This window comes from Dromaius novaehollandiae, chromosome 19, assembly GCF_036370855.1.
Source record: "Dromaius novaehollandiae isolate bDroNov1 chromosome 19, bDroNov1.hap1, whole genome shotgun sequence".
Classification (NCBI taxonomy): Eukaryota; Metazoa; Chordata; class Aves; order Casuariiformes; family Dromaiidae; genus Dromaius; species Dromaius novaehollandiae.
This window is the reverse complement of record NC_088116.1, coordinates 5,094,612-5,117,235: the sequence shown is the minus strand read 5'-3', so window position 1 is coordinate 5,117,235 and position 22,624 is coordinate 5,094,612. Positions and strand designations below refer to the sequence as shown.

General features: G+C 42.1%; 2 protein-coding genes across 8 annotated transcripts in view; one reads left to right on the top strand and one right to left on the bottom strand.

The window, feature by feature from the left end:
• Nucleotides 1-8,431, bottom strand: part of NCOR1 (nuclear receptor corepressor 1) — a 74,350-nt gene extending 65,919 nt beyond the window's left edge. For 6 of the 7 annotated variants that reach the window (XM_026101376.2, XM_064523208.1, XM_064523209.1 and 3 more), the window contains exon 1: nucleotides 8,278-8,431. The gene's annotated coding sequence lies outside the window, so the exon portion shown is untranslated. The remainder of the gene's footprint in view (nucleotides 1-8,277) is intronic. The other variant, XM_026101377.2, reaches the window with a different exon arrangement.
• A 2,111-nt stretch (nucleotides 8,432-10,542) lies between these two features.
• Nucleotides 10,543-22,624, top strand: part of PIGL (phosphatidylinositol glycan anchor biosynthesis class L) — a 61,248-nt gene continuing 49,166 nt past the window's right edge. The window contains exons 1-2 of the mRNA XM_026101418.2: nucleotides 10,543-10,861; nucleotides 15,494-15,593. Coding sequence (XP_025957203.1) covers nucleotides 10,600-10,861; nucleotides 15,494-15,593 — 362 coding nt within the window. The 5' untranslated portion in view covers nucleotides 10,543-10,599. The remainder of the gene's footprint in view (nucleotides 10,862-15,493; nucleotides 15,594-22,624) is intronic.

Below are 22,624 nucleotides of genomic sequence, written 5' to 3'. Positions count from 1 at the left end.
AGGACCAATCTTTTAAAAACAGGCCACAAAAAACAGATTTCATAAGTTAAACAGATCTGCATCAATACATCTAAGACACTAAAAATTCCAAATCACATACAGTAGCACAAAATGTCAGGCTGAGAGTCACATAAGTGAACCCTTCACATATATTGCTAGATCTGCAAAACTATTAAACTTTCCTGAAACATCTGCCAGTAATGTTTTTTGTGTCAGCTAATCATAATTTAATTTTGTTCAAACACTCAAGTAAAAACATCGGATTTACATCTCACAGACATCCAACACACAAGAAAATAATAATACGCAAATTTTCAACAGATTTCTAAAAACAGCTTAATGGGTCCAACCTCCATGTAAGAAGTTTTGTTCAAACTAAGAACTACAGCAACAAGCTGAATATTACTTGTAATACAACACTTCAATGCCCAGAACATTAACAGTACTGTTACAAGCTAGGATCAGCTTCTATGTCTCAAAGTCTTAACATTATCAGGGAAAAAAGAAAAAAAAAGTACTAGACATACTTCAAGAACAGTTATTACTCCTTCAATCACTGTGTTAAAGCCCAATTATCAGGGTAGTCACATGATAGTTATTCAGAAAAACAATGAAAAATTTACTAAGCAAAAGAGTTTGGGGTCAAACTGATCTATGGTAGCTACTTGAGTTTGATACAAGAAGCTTCTGCAAAGTACTATGGAATGGGATGGTAACTGAGAAAATTAGCTACAAAAACATCAGATAGGACAATCCTGAAAGGAAAGATAACAGGGTTTTAACTTAAGAATCTGCCATAAGGTTGATAGCTGAGCAGACTTAAAATAACTCCATGCTTTAAAACAAAACCTGAGGGAAGTGCATTCCAGCTACAATGCCCGAGCTTCTAAGCATGCTTCTAAGTATGAAAATGTTTCACACAGTCACAAGAGATGAAAGATACTTTGCATGTTACAAGTAAAAATTATGAACAATTTAAGTAACAGCTCTTTAAAGAGGTTCCAGAATATTAGGTTTCTCATTTTTGCAAAACAAACAAATATAATCCTCAAAGTTAGGAACTCTTCTGCTTTATTTATTTATTAACCTTTGTACATTCATGTTTATATCCAGAGTACTCTGAAGTTACTAGTGAAGGCATATTGGCACTTTCTATGAGAAGAAACGATGCACAAGTTTTCTTTAAAAAGTTGAACTGTTGAATTTTCCATGGCATTTCCACACATGCATATGCTTTTTCTTTATCTGGGAAAAATATTCAAAATGCACCATCATTCCTTGATAATTTTAATCTTCTATAGTTTCACTCCCTTTTCTTGTAAGACTATTGATGTGAAAATTGCTGTTCCTATCCCTGCTAGAAATCCAGTAAAGAAAAAAAAAATCTATATGGCTGTATGTGTTCTACTAGCAATATTAAGTAACATTCTCCCCATTAACTATTGCCATATGAATCAGGGCCGTAACTACACCAATGGGGTATTTAAAAAAAAAAAAAAAAAGCTAAGAAAATCCAAAGCATCTGAATACGACCCTTCTCAGACTCTGAAATTTCCACTAGCATACAATATTGCCTTATTTCTGAATGTTCAAAGCAGTAACTCACAATTATGCTATACAGCGTCCGATTCATATTCTACGTGACTAGAAAGCATGGTATACTTTAATTTAGCCAATTACGGAAGTGACAGAAGTCAAGGAGCATTACAGCAGTCAATTCAAGATGTCACATTTACTCCATGTTAGCATGATTTTTCCATCTGCAACAAGATGGGGGGGGGAAGGATTTACACTCCAAATTTTCCATTAAGAGACCACCGACCCCTTAAAATGCTTACATAATAGCTTTTGGAACATTAAATAAGTATTGAAAGGGTACTTCAAGCAGAGCTTTGTTGCCATTCCAAAAGACGAATATTGGTTGTAAACTGCGTAACATGCAACCAGAGTTTGCTACTAGATCTCAGGATCACACTGATTATACTTCATCTTTAAATAACAGTTCCTCTCTCTTCCGTTAGATAGCTGAAATACAAATAAAACTCATGCTCTACCAAAATGGCATAGATCACATAGAGCTGACAAGGACACTCTTCTCCAGTAAATTCTATTTTAATCTCACTTCCGTAATTTATGTTCCTAAAGAAAAGTTGCTAACAAGAGAAAACAAGACCCAGACTATATACAACTTTGCTAGACTATATGGAGGGCCATAACAGGAAAAACTCTGACTGCATTAACATCTTAGGGAGCTTCTAATCAGCTATCCACTTGCCTTACAAAAAAAGGTGCTGACTGTGTGTTTCAAATAAGAATAAACATTTTCAGAATCTGCTCACAAGCCAACGTGCAGGAGGAAGAGTCAGTTTCTAATTTCTCATTTGCTCCCTGAGGGAGCAAAGCTCATCACTCCTGAGTTTTATCATGGAATAGCACTGATCGATTCTGAAGGAACCTATCCAGGACTCTTCTGCCAAAGAGGGTCACAACAGCAAAGACTATCCAAAAGAGGTGGGAGGAAGCCCTCCGTTCAGAAACGGAAGTGAGGGATGTAAACGTTTCCTTGACTAAAGTACTGCTAAGCAATGATTTAAATCAACCAAGGGTACAATCTTTACTAGGTTTTCTGGTTTTAAAGTTAGTCATATGAGAAAAGTAGAGAGCCTATATTCTAAAGATATTTAAAACATATTTTAGTTTTCACAGTAACACCAGATTCTCATTCCCAGTTATCCCAAGATGGCAAACAGCATGTAGTTAGTGTAGACCATAGAAAATCTTCATGAGCTAAAGACTAAAAACCAAATCTACAGAATGGTACGCCCAAAACAAATCCTATCAAGTCCAAACAGTGCACAGATAAGGTCTCGGATCTACAAGTGAGACTACTTTGAGGTAACTGCAGCAGTTCCCAAACCCTATCTACCTTATCCCTTTTGAAGGACTCCATCCCTGCCACAAGGGTAACTCAGCTGGTTATGAAACAGCAACTAAAGCATTAAAATTTAACCCACAAAACTGGAAGGTGAAATGGAACCAACCTGAGCTTCCTCTGGGACATCAGCTTGCAGCATGGTTCAAGCCACACTAAGCAAATAGCAGTGACAAGAACTACTACAAGCTTCCTTGGCAAGTCATCCTCACTCATGAATCTCCACCCAAAAAACTCACAGAGGTTTACCCAAATATAGCTAATTCCTCCCATTTCACCTGTGGTTTAGAAATAACCATCATGATCTCAAACTTCATATATTTCACACACTATACAAGAAAATATTATTTCAAGACAGCACTTTTCGCTTCTCCATCTTGGACTGACAGCATAGGTACATAAAAATAGCTACTACGCATCAATTTATTCTTCCACTGTTAAGCCATCTGTAGCTAAAACTGCTTTTGAAATCATCTAACATGCAATAAATTATCTAGTCACAATTTTAAGTTTCCAGCGTCTTCTTGTAGCCCATTCTTCCTCAAAAGCACATCAGTAGCGGCAGCCTTTTAAAACAGCTTAAATTTGAAAGAGTGCATCAAACTTGACTAATCCACCCTAACAAAACTCGTAACTCCACAAAGTACGATGTAGTATAAAAGAAGCCATATCCTTCCATAAAGAGAGGTTCAGGACAAATTAAGTATAAGCCTCATCACTCTTCTCATTTCAACTGGTTTCAGATAAGAATAAGTCTACATTTTAGCTAAAGAGACAATAGAGTAAGATTTTTTTTTAATGGACATACAAGTAAAGCCTAGGTCCAGTCAGATACTCCACAGAAACAGAAGATGGCCTTCTGGAAACAAACTTACTGCATTACTATCAAGTCTTAGATGTTCTACTTATCAGAGAATGCAACAATATATAAACATATTACCCTTAACTGAAGCTCGCACAACAGCTTCTAGGTCACAGAAAATTACAAAGAATGGAAGAGATCATGAACTACGATTGGTAAAAGTAAACCTTTATATCTGTGAAAAAACCAAAAAACTTTAAGGTTCTGAATGTGCAGAAGTCTACTCTTTGAGACCACAATGAAACATCAGAACCTACAGAAATAACTAATTATCTGCATGCAAGGGATCACCTTTATTCAGAGAGGTTTGGGGAATAATTTTCCAAGAAACTTAAGCCATTAAACTGTACCGATTACGTAGGAGAATTCCCACCTTTCAGACACCCATTCTCTGTCAGTACAGGATTTCAAATGGCCAAAAAAGTATCACCCCCCTCCCTCCCCCCCAGGAATTGAAGAATATGAACCTGAGACAAAACTCTACAGTGGATAATCAAGTATACGCAATTGTTTTATTTTGAAGTAATTCTTCTTTTTGTTTTTTCAAAACTACTATTAATGAGGTAAACAGTACAGTTTAACCGTAATAACAGACTTATCTAGTTTCCTGAACAGCACTTGGACTTATAACGAATTTGCATGGGCTTAACTTTCTAACATTGATGAACAGGAGGAGAACCAATAGGTTTATGTTTTTATGACACAAAAGAGGCAAGTTTATTTACTAGTACGCTCTATATAGACGTTGAATTATAGTCATGTTGTTAGATATCTGCCTTAAAATGCGAATGTATTTTAAATCATTGCAGAGAGCCCCCACTTTTCAAACCAGCTTGAGGTTCTGTCCAGGAACCCCACCAGTAACTGCCCAGCGGAGCAGAGGGTTCCACCGCACGCGCGCAGCCTGTCCCCAGCAGCAAGGCGGCACCGACTGCGGCCCTTCCCAACTCCTTCCATGGGACAAGTGCGCGCTGCGACTTCATGAAGACCCCACACATTATTAACCGAATGTTCTCTCCCTGAAGCACAGCATAAAGCACAACTAAACACATGGCATAAAAAGAGGAATTAAAGAGACATCATCTTGGTTTACACATATTTAATATATTATCTTGTCCTTTTCCTTTTACAGGTGTTCTTTCCCTTCACTGTCTTTAAGAATCTATTTTAATTTTCAGTTTTATACAAGACTAGACAGTCTACATGCACAGAATTTAAGTCCTGGTCAACAGTTTGCCCAGCTAATCTCACTTTTCTGTATAAAAATTTCATTTTGAGTTTTTAATTTGCTCAGAATTGATGAACAATAGGATTTTTCAGAGATGGCTGATGTATCTTTGTACCAATACAGTGTCTCAATTTTGCAATAGCCTTTGTAATCAGAAGCAGGTGAAGTCACTGACATCAAAAACCACATAGACCAACATCCTCCTTAAGCCTAAAGAAAAAAACCTGCATATCAAATCAGTCTGGGAGTGGCAGCATTACACGAGTGGTTTAGACATGAAGCGATTCAAGGACATAGAAATCTCTCATAGGATACCGAGAGGAAACGTAGCTCCAAGGTAGGTTGGAACTCTCTGTGTACACACCAACTCTCTAAACTTAAACCTCAGCAGGCCTAGGCTGGGGTAGTAATTTAGCAGACGGTGGATAAACACTGAACGAGCACAGAGAAAAAAGAGAACATCACAAAACATCATTACTAGATGGAGAAGCATTGAAGGAGAGAAAAAATAAAATGGAAAATGTATTCGGCACGTTCCTGGCTATTTGCATAATTTAGAAATAGTCCAAAGTAAATATTTACAGACGGCAGTCGTGCATAGGTCAGAATTTTCATCTGGAACATTTACAGTAGAGAGACTAGGTAGCACGTTCAGTTCATAGCTTGTTATCTGAAACGCTGATTCGGATTTGACTAAAGAACATAAATGACTTGAAGAGTGCAAGACTGGCATCCAGGAAACGTTTGTTTGCATTATGAAACCGCTGTCTGGTTAGTAGTCTGTTCTCAGGATTGTACTGTGTTGCACTGCACCTGCATGAGGCATAGATCACTTCCAACTTAAATAGTTGCCGAAATCTTAAATTTAAGTAGCTGAACCCACCAGAACTTTGAATAACATTTTCATCACACAACAAAATCTGCATTTTGTAGGCAATCACAGAAAAAGGAGCAAAACATTTCACTGCAACTTCAGCTGAGAGCTTTGAAAGAATAAATTAGATGCCAGTATTAAGAACATCATTAGAGCAACACAATACAGAACAAGATTAAAGACAATTTTTTCTTTAATGCCAAAGACTTTTTCAGTTACTTTTATGCATTTAACAGCAGCTGAAGGACAGTCAGTTTCCCCTCCTGTGAGCATTTCTCACGCATGCTGTAACTGAGAAATGAAATATCTTAGAAGATGCAGTTATGGAAACGCACGAACTGGTGAAGGGGAGTAGAGGGAGGAAACTGAAGGGAAGCTGTAGAGTCTGACACTACTTTTAGCTCAGTTCTTGAGTGAGCTTCCTAGATCCCTTTAGATCACAATGAAGCACGTGTATGCCCAGAAAGTGCAACTAAAATGAGTGATTGTAGGAGACTGAGCGAATTTAAAATAAATCATCAGCAGCACAATGCAGAAGAGAGAACATAGCCTGATTCTGCACATATAACTACTCCTATTTAAAATTTTAGGAAGGAAAGTTGTAAACTAACTAACAAAATACAGAGAACTAACACTTGTGGACACAAAACACTTGTAATAGTCTTTCCATACATTGATAAATACAGATTATAACTCCAAGAGAAATAAGATTCCCAAATGCTGCCCTTTCCCATGTTTCAGTAACAAGTTCAGGTACATTTCAGTGACCAATATGAAACAGTATGTTTCAAATAGGCAAATTATATCATATGTAACATACGACCAAACTTTGTTTCCTAAGCAACCTGTACTACACTACATAGAAAAGCGATGTCAAGAAAAAATTAACCACGCTTTCGCAAAAAGGGTCACCGTTGTTAGCTTGTTTCCTCTGAACTTTTGAATCCTTGGGATAAGCATGAAGGTCTTCCAACCCCCAACACAAGACGCTAAATTTCAGCTAACTAGAAATCCACTTCGAATATTACATACTACTTTTCCAAATGTCAAGGTTGCTTAGTTAATCAGGAATAACACCACTGTGCAGAACAAAACTCTAGTGTAAAAATACAACAGGTCCGCACAGCCTTTACGTGCGGTGACACAACGCTATGCATCCACTTACTCAGGCACTTAAGCTGCAACCATGGCCATTCTACTTACCAGGATAATAATATTTTTAAAAATAGCATAATCTTCCCCCAAATCATAAAGTTTATGATCAAAAGCCCCACCTAGGCTCAAACAGTTGGTAACTATACTACCATATCTACAAATACTGCTTAATGTAAGAATACTGCTACAAAAGGAATTCAAAACTAGACATCCCTCTCATTATAGCAAGTTATCCTACTATTATTTTTATTCTTAGGTTACATCAATATTTAAATGAAAAAGTAAAACACTGCTGAAGACCATATATGTGAAATGAGAAGAAACATGTTTTGGACAACAACAGATTGTTCAGACTATCTACTTACTTAAGCCTGTCTAATACTAAAAGTACATATGTTCATTTAGAACCTTGCCTAACTATAACCGACTCGAAGCTGACAGTTATTTTTAAGCACAGAAAACCAGTAAGTACTGAGTTCTTCACCATCAAGTCAGAATAATTCTAGAAAAAGCCACTTCCATTGTGGCCTCCAGCAGCCCAGAAATGACAGAAGCTGGGGATGTTTACAGGTCCTAAATGAATAATTCAGCATCAGCAACAACTACCCGCCACTGACAACCTCAACATGGGACTCGAGCGGGCGGCCGTGATGCGCTTCCAACATGTGAGCTCTGTAAACGGGACATCTTCAGGAACTAACGCACTCCTGCCCGAGTGCCCGGTTTTGGAGAGCTGGTCCCTTTTTTGCTTTTTAATTGTTTTTTTCTTTAACTTGCACTTCTCCTATCTGCAGGACAGGGATCAACACCCAGAGCACTGATGCTCTGGGATGTCTCTCAAAACTTCCCCGCAGGGCCCTCTCTAACGCCCACCCGAAGCCCCAACGTCCCCCTCAGACCTTCCCCCACGCAAACTGCGCTAAAAGGAGGAAAAACCCCCGCAGGCGCCGGCACCGCCGCCCCATCCCTCAACTGACCCGCCCACCTCCTCCGCCCCGCGGCTCCCCGGGGTCCCCCCCGGCCCCAGCGCCCTACCCCCAGGGACGAGAGCGGCTCTCGCCCCGGTGAGGAGGGAGGAGGAAGGGATGGCCGGGGCCCCCGCCTCTTCCCCCTCCTCCTCCTCCTCCTCCTCCTCCTCACCGCGGAGGCGCTAGGCCCCGCTGCTTCCCCCCCCACCTCGGGCCGCGCCGCCCCCCTCGCCGCCCCGCTGGGCCCCCTGCCCTTACCGACGGCGCGGCGCTGGGGCGGCCCGGGCGGCCGGCTCCGGCTGGGCTGGGCGGTCACGGAATCTCACCTCAACCTCAGCTCCACCGCCACCGCCATCTTGCCTCCCCTCCCCCGGCTCGGCCGGCTCCGCCCCCTCTCGCCAGGTCCTGGCAGCTAACGAACAAACGGCGGCGGCGCCGCTCGTTGGCTTCTCGCGGCCGCGGGGGCTCGCCCCTCCCGCCCTGGAGCCTCGCGCCGCGGCGTTGCTCGGGCGGCGCCGGCCCCGGAGAAGGCGCGGGCGGCCCCGGGGGCAAGCGGGCGCGTTGCTATGCTCCTGCCAGGACCCGCCGGCCGATGCAGCGGCGGAGGGCTCCCACCCCCTCCACCCCCGCCGGGGGGGGCGGCGCTGCCCGTGGCGGGCCCGGGGGGGCGGCCGCCATGAGGCGGGCGCGGGGAGCGGGCGCGCTGGGGCGGGGGCAGCGGCCCGTGGGGGGCGGCCGGCGGCGCCGAGGCGAGGGGAGCGGGTGCTGCCGCCCGCGCCGGCAGCGGCTCTCGCGGGGCGCTGCTGAGGGGGCCCCGCACGCCCCCCCCCCCCCCCGGGCGGGCAGGGCCCTGCTGCCCTAGGGGGGAGGCGTTTAGTCAAATCACCCTGAGGTGATTTTTGTAAAATAACGGGATGGCGGCCCGGGAGACGGGCTCGCCCTCTTCCTCCCCCGCGCCGCGTGCTCCGGAGCGGGGCGAGTCAATACCGATTTACCACAGGCGCGATAACAGACCCGGGGGGGCGAGAGGGGCGACCCGAGGCCGCCCGAGGTCCCGCCGTCGGGGGGGGGGGGGGAGAGGCCGCCCCCCCACCCCGGCCTCGCGGCCGGGGCTCCCGTGAGACTGCCACGGTTTTATTAATGCTGTGCTAATTTTTTTTTTTCGTGCCTCTGCCTCTAGCGATGAATGACTCCTGAAAAATGCGAGAGCTCTCTAAAATCTCAGATGTCTTTTTCTTTTTTTGCCTCCCGAAGGAAGAGTATGTAAATTGTGCCCTCTCTGCCTGCTGAGGCACGGTTATGCTCCAGTGGTGTTGACAGCTTGTTCAATAAGGTATTCCTAATCTGCGTGACATTTTACCTACAAATATGTAATTCTGGATGCATTAAGATCACAACTGAATCCCTTATCAGCTTCACTGTGGAAAAAGGGATACTATTGGACACAGCTTAAATTATCTCATTGAGAGAATGTCTTTGTTACCGTGTTGCTGTAATTTCCATTAAATATGAGAAGCCATATCCCCTGTTTGTGGGATACGCGTCCACACAATTGTTTATTCAGACTAATAATTTAGGGGCTCACCCTCTGGCAAAGAGGATTACTTCTTAAACACATATTAAATATATAGCACAGTAGCTGAGTTCCACTGTGTTAAGTGCTCCGTTAATATGACATGACACATCCCCATGCTGAAGTATTTGCAGGCTTTAATCCCGGTACATGCCCGTGACTACCTCTGTCCACTTGAAAGCTAGAGGTTTCTAGTGTGAAGACAAGAGGTCAGGCATACAGCTTGTTAGCACTTGGCTGTTCTTCAGATACTGACTTCCTCTGAATTGCTTTCCCCATTTTACTCTCCAAACCTGCTCAGCTCACATACTCCATTGTTGCTGACTTAATACGCTCGTCTTCCATATTGCCTGTTTGCCTTGAAAAGCAAACTTTCCATGCCATAGCCTATCTGATTGCCTTTTCCATTTTTATTTTACTGCTTCCTGTCTCTCTTTTCCTCTGCAACTCTCCCCAGTGGTTGGCTCCACTTCTAAGATGTATCCAAACCTTTTTTTTCCCTTTGCAGTCACAGTTGAGGTAGTCAGCAGATTTGCAGATAGCAGAACGTGTCTCTGAAGATACCCTCCTCCCGCCCTACTTTTGAGATTTCACTCAACCCACGTGTCCTCCAGTCAGACAGCAGTGGCATAAAACGGTACATGCGGAAGAGCCCAACTTTTGTTGTTTTTAGCTATTATTTCGTAACGCACCAGCAGGGACAACCGGTGAGCCCGAGGCCGAGCAATGACCACAGTCCCCACCGACTTCCCCCTGCCGTCCCAGTGCAAAACCCGCCCGCGGGGCCCAGTGCCAAGGCGGGGGGGCAGGCGGGGAGCAGCGCGAGGCCTCTCGGCGCGCACCTCCTCCCGGGCAGGCGCTGGCGGGGGCTGCGGCACCTTTCCGCGGCAGCGGCTGGGGGCGAGCGGCTCCTCCCCGGGGCGGGGCGGGGGGCCCTTCCGTGCCCGGAACCTTCCTGCGGCCCCTCCCGTTTCCTGCCGGAGCGGCGCGGCGCGGCGCCGGTCGCCATGGCAGCGGGGCCGCTGGTCTGGGGGCTGGCGGCGCTGGGGCTGCTGCTGCTGGCGCTGCTCGGCGGCGCGCGCCGCCTGCGGCGCCGTTACGCAGCCGAGGGGCCTCGCGCCTTCGCGGCGGGATGGGCGGCGCGGGCTGATGACGTCCGCGCCTTGCTGGTGACGGCGCACCCCGATGACGAAGCGATGTTCTTCGCGCCCACGGTGCTGAGCTTGGGCAGGGCCGGCGCCCGCGCCGCGGTGCTGTGCTGCTCCGCAGGTGAGGGGGGGCGGCGGGCGGCGGGGCACCGGCCCCCGCGGGGCCCCCGCGGCCGCCCCGCAGGCCGGGCTGCCTGTCCGTGACGTCACGGGGTGGACGCCATGATGTCTTTCCGCGTGTGGCCTCCCGCCATGACGTCATCGCTGGGCCATCACTGTAACGCGGTGTGGTCCCGCCCTGCTGCGTGATGGCGCTGAGGCTGCATGTGATGTCACGCGTGCTGTCATTGCCACGCTGAGCCTCACAGCGCTGTAGGCCTCTGCTGCGGAAACAGGATGGCACCACCGTGAAGTAATTCAGCACCCAAAAAGCTCCTGTGCAAAACATTTGTGGTTTGACAGCACGATTTTGGGTCATTGCGTGGTGACATCGCCCTGAAGTCCTGCGCACCCTTTAGAACTGCGTCACATGTGCGTGTTCTGTCAGAATATCACTTTCTGCACAGTTCCGGAATCTGATCAGTGGCCAAATCTCCCTGCGTATCCGGAGCTTGCACAGTGGTTTCTCAGTCAAATCTCGTATTGCAGCACTGAGATACCTTCAAGCTGTGCTGGAATGTCAGGAAGTTGTATAAAAGTACTGCTTATCATGGTCTTTCCGCATCCCCTTCTTATTCTGTGGTCCTGGAGAGGACTTCCTTTGGATGATCCAGTTTTAATGCCATAATGATACATTGTAACACATCTAAAAATATCGGTTGCATAACAATCTAATCATAGAAAAATAGGCCTGAAGGGAACTCACGGTCACGTTGTCCATCAGTCAGCCTGAAGGCAGCATCAGTTGTGTCTTCGTTTGCAGAAGACATTTGTCTGCTCTGTTTTTCAGGGGAGGCTCCTCAGCTTGCATGGTCTATTTCAGTGCTGCATCAGGTTTTTTTCAAAAGACTTTTTCTTTAGGCTTGTTTCTTTATGCCTTATCTGCTATGAGCATGAAAATCAGAGTATGCCTTTGTAGCAGCCTGTTACATATTTTTAAGATCGTTATCCGTTTCTCCTGTCTTATCTCCTCCAGACTAAACAACCCCATTTCTTGCAATCTTTCCTCATAGATCATGTTTTCTAAACCTCTGATCATTCTCACTGCTCTCCTCTGTACTCTCTCCTTTGGTTCTCGTCTTTTCTGAAGTGCAGTAACAGAAAACTGGAAGCAGTACTCCTGCTGAAGCCTTTCTAGGGCTGAAGAGAATGGAAGGGTTCTTACAGGCTATACTACTGTTCCCCGGTACAAGGATTTTTCACAGTATGTGACGCTGTTGGCTCATGTTCCTCTCGTGATCCACTAAAGCTCCAGATTTTGTTCTGCAGATCTGATACTTAATCAATTGTTCTCCTAAGTTCAAAGTTGTACTATTGTGCCTGATGCAACCCTACTCTTTATCATTTTATTATCATGTTGCTCATTTTGTTTGTGCGTAAGAGACAGCCACATCTTAGTTGACCTTTCAGACTATAGTGTTATAGCAGAATTCATGAGCCTACAGTCAAGGCTAGAGATATTTTTTTATGTTTGTTTAGAGGAGTGTCTTAGACTACAAAGATTAACATCTTGCATTGACAGCTACTTGTATTTCGCAAGAGGGCCTTCTGCATTTTTGAAAGGCCCAGCTAGTTCACTGCCAACTTTTCTGTTCTTTGTTCTCAAAGCTTTCTGTCACAGCAATCTAGGTGAGAAGACAGGAATTAAGCTATTGTAGAAGTCTAATGGTGTAATGGCTTTACTGATCATTGTCTACCTCCCATTCAAGATTTACTGCAGAGCTTTCAGTTGTCTTTGCTGAGGGACAAAGGTCTGTGGATCCCATTTGGCCTTTTCACAGCTATGAAGAGATTACTGAAGTGCAACTCTGCCATTTCAGCTTTGGGGATTAACACACTTACGCTATTAGAGGACTTTCCAAAGAAGTGCTGTGTTTCTGTTTACTTTCTTTTTACGAGATTTTCTTTTTTCTTTTCTTTTTTACTGTAGTCCTGATACAGTGACATGACATATGAACTAGAGTGTTTGAAACTGCCTTCTGTTTACTCTTGCACATCATCTTAAGGGAACTAGCTGCCCTTATAGGAGAACCCATTCACTGCGTTAATAGATTTTTCTGTGCCTCTTATTAGTCTTGGGTGATTCAGATGCTTTATCCTCTCGTGTTTTGTATGATTGATGATAACAAGTGAGTTGATCAAAGACTCTGTAAATTGTAAAACTGAGGCAAAATCATTACTTAGAAACCATTGTACTTGTAGTTTTGAGATATCAATCAAAATGCCTTAGAAATGAATCAGAATTACAGCACTGTGGAAGAAAGACCAGTGTTTTCCACACTGAATAATCGATTGAACTAATAACTCAATACAAATGTGATTTGCTCTCTTTTGTAGCTGACTGTATTGTGAGTGCTCCATGGATGAGGTCCAGCCACATCAGCTATTCAGCTGTTTTTGCTCTCAGTAGCCGCCCATTTTTTCTTGTTAACATTTATATATTCTTGATGTCCTGATACATTTCTCAAGCTGTGGAACATGTATTTGTCCCCTTGACTTCAGCAGAAATTATGTATTTTGAGAACAGTGAGATCATTTAGATAAAACATCACCTGCATTTAGCTACTACACTGCATTGCAGCAGAAGATGTTTTGTCTTAAAACTCTAGTATCATTAACACCCATGCAAAAAAATGGTTTAAATTAAACCGTGCACAACTCATGTACCATCTGGGGAGGCTGCACACTTGAATTAATTTTGCTGACATTGGAACCTGTCATCCAGGCTGCAGCCTACCAGCCTGATGGGTTCCTTAGTAAGACCACAGATAATCATTGTCAGAGTCACCTAAAGCCATTCACTCACAGTCTGCTACAAGAAAGATTTTTTCTAGTTACTGTTTCCCTCTTTGAAAATCATACAAAGCTTGCTAGTGATGGCACAAATTGCAACACTGCTGTAGAGAAATGCTAGACTCAGATGACTCATACCCACAACAATAAAAAGTTTTAGTGTAATTCAAGACAGCTGAGTACAGACTTGAATCATACATTAATACTCAGATGTATTTTTTTCATTTTATTGCTTCAAAGTTAAAATTGGTTGCAAGTACTGCCCTGTGTGGGGCAACAATTTTCAATGGGCTAGTGCAGCTCTGGTATGGACTTTGCATAGCTGATGCCAAGAAAAAGAAGGGAATGTGAGGGCAAGATGAGAAGGAAATAATTAAATGACGAAGGAGCTAGTGCTTTAACATAATGAATTCTGTTTCTCTGCTAGTTGTTGGTCTCAGCATTCTGTTCTGTTGTAAATTTTTCCAAATGCCGTATCTAAATTAGGTGTCCTGTCTTTTCTGGGGGGAGTTCTATAAGTTCTTTTCAATGTTGCTACATTAGCTCCTGTCTGAATTTCCTCTGTGAATGATTCAGACATCTTAGAAATCTTTGTGTCAAAACAGAGATTATTATGATGGAATTCCTCATTTCCTTGACTCTTTTTTTTTTTTGTACTCTATTGCAGTGTCCCAGTGTTATATGACAATTGTTGCTCATTAGAAGTGGCCCAGAATACACTAGAAACTTTAGTTAGTTGAAGAATACCTGTTAGTGAAGCAGGTTTTCTATATATTATCTAAACTGTTCTGTTCCAAGAACTTTGGACTTACCTTTTGGCTTGGCTCTGTGGAGCCACAGTGTTACAGAACAGGAAGGAGTTCATGGTACCATGTCTAGTAGTGAAGGAGGAGTGACTCTTTGTCCTTCCTGAGGAGCTTAATTATTATCAATTTGTTGTGAATATCTGTCTTCTAAAAGTGGACTAAGATCACACTGGCCTCTTTCACAGAGTCTACCTGGAAATTTGCCAGTAGTAACACCCTTTTGTCACCTCACTGGAAAGGCAGTTTCTCCTGTATTTATGGAAAGATCTTGCTCATGTGTTTTACCATTGTACTGTATTGATGACTTCCATTTAGATAATGTGTAATCAATTAGTCCACTTATATGCATGTTAGAAGACTGCTCCCCCCCAAGAATAATTAGTTTACGGAATTCATCAAAAAGGATACTAAGTCTTACTAAGAATTTAACAATATTCAGAAGGGGATTAGGCATATACCAAAATAAAACAAAAAGGCTGGATAAAAAGCTTAGAAGAAATACTGATGTTTTAAAGAATAAGATATTCACTAATCAAAGAGGTGGTCGGAAACAGTTTCCCCACAAGCAGGTTATTTCAGAGTTTTTGACTGGAAGATTTCCTTTTTCTTCGGCAGAAGCATTTAACATTGGCCACTCTCAGAAGGAGGATACCAGACTGTTCGGACCACTGTTCTGATTAGACATGGCAATTTCTGATGTCCTTGCCAAATAAGCTCATGAACTGTTGCAAGCCAAGCTCAGTACGCAAACATGGGGGCTATAGTTAGAACTTAGTGAGGCAGAACTTTGCCTCAGCACTTTACCCTGGACCAAGCTGAGTGTGCTCAGATAAAAGCTATAAAGTTTGTTCCCTGCAGTGTACCCATCCCTCAAATGAAGCCCTTTTTTTTGTGTGTGTGATGCTCATGCTTGATGCTTTGAAAAAGAAAAGAGAAGTTCATTGCATGCTAAACTAAACTAAACTAGAGAGTGTTACTGTTTTTGTTATTTCCAGGAAATTATTACAATCAAGGAGAGATTCGTAAGAAAGAATTGGAACAGAGTTGTTTACTTCTGGGGATTCCTGCTTCCAGTGTAACAGTTGTTGATCACAGGTAACCAGTTTTCATTTATAGCATAATCTCACTGCAGTTTGTAAATGGGAGGAAAACTTCACTTGAATCCTCAGTGAAATTTTACAGTATTATTCTGAAAAGTCTTGAGGAATCTCAAAAAAAAACCCCATATGAAGTATTTTCTGTTAACTCTTAGCATAAGGAAATCAAATTAATTCAGAAGACAATTCAAGTGTGTAATGGTGATCAGAGTCCTTAAGTTAAACTCTGCTGATAACATCATTTAGAATAATGATAGCCATACTTCCTGGGGTCTGGCACAGTGTGTCTGGGCAGCATGATCAGATTTTAATACTCTTGGTGCTGCGTTATCCAAAGCAGTTATAGATAAGTCTTCTCTGAATTGCCTGTGGCTGGTTTGTGCTGAAAATAAAACTATTCCAGGGGATTGGCTATGTCATTACAATACACTTATTCTTTCACTTGATTATAAGGTAGTTACAGCTAGCTTAAGTCTGTGTTCCACAATAAGATAACAATATAAACATGTCAGCTATGGTGCTGTCTATAAAAAAAAATATTGTGCCCTGCATATTTATCATAACCAGCACTCCAACAGAGGACTCCAAAAAGGACATCCTGTCCGCTCAGTCAAAGAAGCCATCCTGACAACAGAAATTGCTGAGAATGTATTTTGGGGAGATTTAAAAGTAGGATTGCTTGGGGTTTGTTTGTTTATGTGTTTGCGTGGGTTGTTAATTCCCAACAGGTTTTTCAGCTGTGAGCTAGTCATTGACTGGATTTAATGGAATAATCTGAAACAAAAAATATCCTCTCTCTCCTTGTAGAGAAGGCTACTGCTGGCAAAACATGGTGTAGTATTACCCTTGACTCTAACACTCCTGGCTCAGTGACTTATTTTAAAACTCCAATTGCTAATATGTACTATAAATATTAACTGCAGTGTAAATTATATGAATAGTTTAGAATCAGGTGTAGGCATTAGCAGAAGTCATTTGTCATATGAAATATGACATTAATTTGGTTCACTTAAAAATATATTTCATTTAAATGCTTAAAGTCGTGGACCTGTATTCATCATGATGTATGCTAGTCTTTACAGGGCTATTGTGGGATTCCATTACTTTTATAATCTGGGTTAGTTTTGGCTATAGACAAAAATGAACTGTAGTATTAAAAACAGTGCATAATGAGATGACAGTAAGGTTCTTTCAACTGAAGGCATGCAAGTTTTCTGTTTTTTTGAGGTGTGATGTTGTTTTCTCTAGTTGTGTGTAGATATGAAGGTAGGTGATAAAACTGACACTTCTGTGTTTTGTGATTAATTTAGCAACTCTGTTCTGAGGAGGTGATTTAACACTTTGAATCAAGGAAACCCAGAAACTAACATTGTAAAGGCCTCTTGTACTGCCTGATCCCTGTCCATCAAAGCTGAGGCTGATAGTAGCTGAACTAGATGCTGACTGCTAGGAAACACAGCACAAGAGGTTATTTCCATGGTAAACAACTGTCAAAATTTGTAAAGAATGTTTTTGTTTAAAAAGTTATACCTTTAATAGCAACAGTTGATTTGAAGCCACACCAACTAGAAAAGTCAAAGTTGAAAAAATCTGGCTCCAGGCAGGGCCTTTTCCCATGAAAATATTTTCCCTTGAGCTAAAGCAACAGAAACCACAGTCCAGAATATGAATCTTCTTGGGTTCTTTGCTTTTTTTAGCTTTAGGTCTCTCTCCAAGTTTTTGGCTCACTTAGGAAAACTACAGAGGAGTTGTTTTTTCCTTTAGAATTAAGAGAGATGTTTGCCTTCATTTCTCATGAACTGGTTTTGGATAACCTCATATCATATTATATGACAATACCCAGAATGGGTGAGGACGGATACGATTTGCACAGTGTAGACTCTGCTAAATGAACCAGCCATCATTTGAAATTTACACGGGGAGCACAAACTGCAGAAGCCTCCTGGCCTTTCATCCTCTAACGCAATGTGAGGTTGGTTAGTATGTGATGCAAGTTTCCTGATACTGCTCAATAATCCCCCAGCGTACACAGTCCAGAGGACTGCTTTTTGCAAGTAATACTTTGGCTCTTTTAGTAGGAAGGTGAGGGCCATTTCAGAGAAAGAGTTTGGATGATGCCTCTTTACTACTTTTATTACTAGTATTACACACATTGATGATGAGGCCGATACCTGATTTCTCCCAGTGGATGTAGTGCCTGAAAAGACAGATCTCTTTCCCATAGTCCAGAGCTTTTGGTCATGGACTAGATTATACAGTGTTATTCTAGGAAACAGGTTTAGATTTTGAGGTCTTTATTTCTGAGGTCTTAGATTGCTGTGAGATAGCCATCAAGTAGATTCACCTCATCGTGCATTCAAGGAGTCAAAGTGAAGTTCTCACTGACATTTGCTCAGAGCTTGTTTATGCAGAAAAGTTAGGTGTGTATTTACAGTGCCTTATTTACTCTGCACTAACTTGTCGTGTGGATGCTCTTTGTGAAAAACATCTGTGGATCAAACGTTAGCAAAATGGTATAAGAGATAATGGTCTAAGAGATAATTTTTGGATGACTGAATTTCTAAAATAGCAGTATTTTCCAGTAGTTTGTACAAAGCACTGCAACTCACGATTCCTGAATCTTACTCAAAGTTCTTGGATTCCTTAAGGCCAGTAGCTTTGCTATGCCTCCATTCCCACTTCTGTAATTTACAGATTAGAAATATTTGCCAGTGTGGCATCATATGAGACTTGCTAAATTAATACCTGTTTTCTACCTCTAGATTTCCATTAAATTTGTCTAGGGAATACAGCTTAGAAAGCTGTTCCTCTTCAGCATTTTGTCTTCTTTGGGTACTGTTTAAGATCAGAGCCCTTTGGCTTTTTTTGTTCCTAACTCTTCAGAAGATAATCTTCCATCAATGTAAAGAACTAGCACATGGCTTAAAGACTGTAACTGGCACACTGCCCATCCAACATTTCTTATGCAAACACTGGATGCTTTACATTATCCAAGCTGCAGATTTGTATTTTGGTAAGGAAAGCCCAAAGGACTGCTAGGGCTGGACCTGCTCCAGCCATTGTAGTGTGGAGCTGAGTCATGCTGCTTCCTCTTTCTTTGCATAATCTACAATTTAGTGAGTAGAATTTTCAAGATGTAAAAGGGGAAATATGTCTGAAAGGCAAGGTGACTGACCTGCCCTGTAGTCTCACTTGGCCAAGCAAGTCTAAAGTCAAGCGTGGCATTTTGAGTTACATATGAACTTGCAGAAAGAAAACTTCGGTCAGTCTATGATAAAATCTGTGCTGAAGACCAAAGTCTCATTAATCAGCCCCTTGCCTTAAACAATGCATGAAGTATAGCCAGGGTTGCTACAGCAGGATTAGTTCAGTCTCAGACAACTGCTTTGCACTGATTCTTCAGCAGATATTTAATGCAGTCACTGTGTTTGTTCCCTCAGTTAAAAAAAGGCTCGTATCTTCTGCACAAATATAGTTCCAAACTGTAACCACATTCCAGCCTTAAAAATTGGAGATCCACGTGAATCTCTTGCAGAAAAATTCTTTGCTGTAGAGGGCGTGTCTAGGACTGGACAGGGGTGTGGGTGACCACACAGCACCCAGTTATCGTAGGCCCGCAGATTGGTGTACAGACAGCCCGCTCAGGACTATATCACATTTGAGGCCTGGGCTCTCCGTACTTGCGGTGAGTAATAGAGGTCAGGCACCAGCTTTGCAGAGGTATGTCCTGAGCTGCATGCAATTATCATAGCTCCAGCAGTACAGCTGAACAGCTGTCTTCAAGGGAGAAAAGGTTTGCAGATCACTTTTACTATCATTCCTACACTGTGCTTCGCACATGGAGCAGCCCAGCTCAGAACTAGGACTTATATCATTTTCCAGTAGTTAATTTTTGTACTGTCACATTTATTGCTATTGCTGGTTGAGGGAGGAGTGGCAAGAGGATGAGGACTGAAACTCATGTAAAAGTCACCTCATTAATAATGTGTATCATCATGTAAATGCTGTGCTTATGGCACATTGTTGTCAAGTCTTATGGCTGCAACAGTGGACAATAAATTCATGATCTGTGTCTGCCCTTAGTATAATAAAAGAAGAAATTAAGAATTGGTTATTTGAAAGCTTTAAGTATATGTTAGCTATTGGACTATTATATAATCTCTGTTATTTCAGTGAAGCTAATGGTTTCCCAAAGATCATAAAGACAGTCAGCACAAGTATCATCTATATGGTAGATGTGCAGTTCAGTGGCAACAGCACTCTGACTAGCAGTATAGAAAGCTACAGCCCTAGCCAGTCAGGAATAATTTATAGCATTATTAGCTTTTCATGAGCTGCTAAAGTTCATGAAATACAATGGTTTTGATACATATCTGCAACTAATTAATCTGTGAATTCATGCTCCTGAGCAAGCAAGCTATCTCATGGTATATGGAAAACATTAGCATCTAATTGTTCTAATATTAATAATTAGTTAAGCTCCCATTAATGTTGGGCACATCTGCCAATGCTCTGGCTATCTACCAGTCTGTGATGTTACATGTAAACAGGGGACATTTTCTAAGCTGTTTTCACTTTCTGACAACAATTAGCAAAAAGGAAGCCCAAATTATACCTTTTTTTCCTAGTATCTGTTTTGAATTCATGAAAAGATAAACATCAGGCTACATTTTACTGCAGCTTCTGAAACTTTGTTCATGACTGTACTGGACAGAAAGTAAAACTGACTGTTTGCATCTTTAATGTGACAGGCAATGTTTGGCCTAAGTTTGTACTGCAAAAAAAATAATAGCTGGGATTTGTGTAAACTAAAAAATTTTCCACTCACAGTACAAAGGCTTACTGCAAACAATGTTACATCTGTTTCCGAGTTTCCATGGAAATTCCACTCCATACGCTTTTATATTATTATCATTTCACTTAAGTCCAAAAGGGCTCTGATTAGACAATGCCCGGGAGAGAAGACATCTGCCCAGGCAGAATCATAGGCTATCTCCAGGTTTTTTATGAGGCTGCAGAGAGGCTCAAATTCACTGTTTTCATATAATGGTTCTTTGTAGTTGGGCTTGGATTTTTTCCCTACAAGGTAAATACACTTTACTGCACTTCCTCATGTTTGACTTTTAACGAACTTCTCTGACATGGGGAGCTGGTGGAAGGAAGTGAGTCTGTAAGGTCATGGGAAAAATATATCCTTGAATAAATACTGTGTGTGTCTGATGTGATGATCAGAAAGATATAAAAACATGCAGACCCTTTAAAGAATGAAATATGTAACTGGAAACATGAACCTTTTGATTAGAAATCGAAAACATACAGACAGTTAAGGAACATGTCCAGTTGATCCAGTTTGGTTTAAATTTACTTAGGTGGTCTATAGATGGCCTTATTGATTTGAATGCAGGGTGCTGAGTGCATGAACACTGAAGATGCAAGCTCTGTAATAAAAGTATGTACTGCAATTAAGAAAGTCTGCCTGAGAACTGAGGGCAGCAGAAGTGCAGAGATAAAATCCTGGCCCCAGTGAAGTCTGGTGGCCAGACTATCAGTGATCTCATACGAGTTTCTGCCTCACTTCTTTGCAAACCTGTGTCATCTTGCTGAATGCCTTTTTTTTTTTTTTTTAATGAATCTTAGCTTGGTCAGAAGAATGAATGGAAAGTAGCAGTAACAATGGCGGAAGCTGGAGGTGTTCTGCGTCTGGCTGTATAGTATCAGGGGAGCTAGAGCTATCCCCCCTAACAAGTGAAATCAGCCGTTTGGCAGTCCGGGTCAGCTTTTGCTATTCTTAGCGGCCTGATTTTTCACCATTAAAGTAATGCATTTTTGCTTTTGTCTGATGTGGCTTCAAAATAGAGCACTGAGATTGTGTTAATGATATTCATCATAATTTAAGTTTTTCATCATAGGGTGAACTTTTTAAGATTTAATGCTCTATGAGTAGGTTTCATTTTCCAGCGTCTGAGTCAAATTTAAGTCGTAGTAATTAGTTACATTCTGTCTTTCTAAATTCCTCATAGTATTATAGTTTGATATTTTATTTTCCTGCTGATTCTAAAGAGCTGAACTCTGTTTATTAAAATTGCTGCCATGCTTTATTCCAGCAGAGCTGCATATTTCAGCAGTGAATGACAGAATTCCTCTGGATTTTACTTATCCCAGTACTGCTGTAAAGTTCTCTAATTTTTGCAGAATTTTCTTTAATGAAGATTGACATCTCTGGGGCTAGAAGGTTTTAGGTGGAATTTGGTCACACATTAAGTGTGTATTACAGGGAAGTCAACCTACTTCTTTCGAATCAGGGAAACTTATCCCTAATCATCCTGAGTACAAACCTGTTTCACCATTGTAACAGCCTTTGTTCCTCTGGTGGCGATCTCAATTTTTATGTAACCACTGTAGCCAAATTTCATTTCTGTGTAATATCACTCTTGAAATTTAAATCATTTTCTTTCTGAGGAGGTGATATAATATTAGGCTTCATATTTTTATTTATGTTTCTACATAAATGGCTATTTTTTCCAAAACACCTACCACATGACAGCTCTTACCGATGTTTCAGGACACCAGAACACTTTTCAGAAAGGCCTATATCGGAGACTGACTTCTGCTTTTGCAGAAGTTGCTCTATGCAATAATTTAGGAAGAAATGCCTCAGAGGATTGAGATGTCTGTGTGCCCTCCAGGAAAGCTGCTTTCTGGTGCAGAGGCTTGTATTGCAGTAAGTTAGGTTATCTATTTTGTCATTAATTAGATATTTTCCTCAAAAAGGAAATCTGCCGTTTTGCTTTCCTGGAGCTTCTGTGAAACCAGGTCCTTTCTCAACTTCCTAGCATAATTAATTTCCTTCCTCTGCACAAAGAGGGAAGGGGCTTCGGTGAAAGGGAAAACCATCCTTTCAGTGCTAAAGGGACTCATCCCCCAGATTACCTCGGTAGAGCCATAAGCAATGGTCTTTTTCAAAACATTCAAGGATTCTCCCTCAGATGTCAACAGAGACCTGTCAAACTCTATGTCAGTGAAGTCACA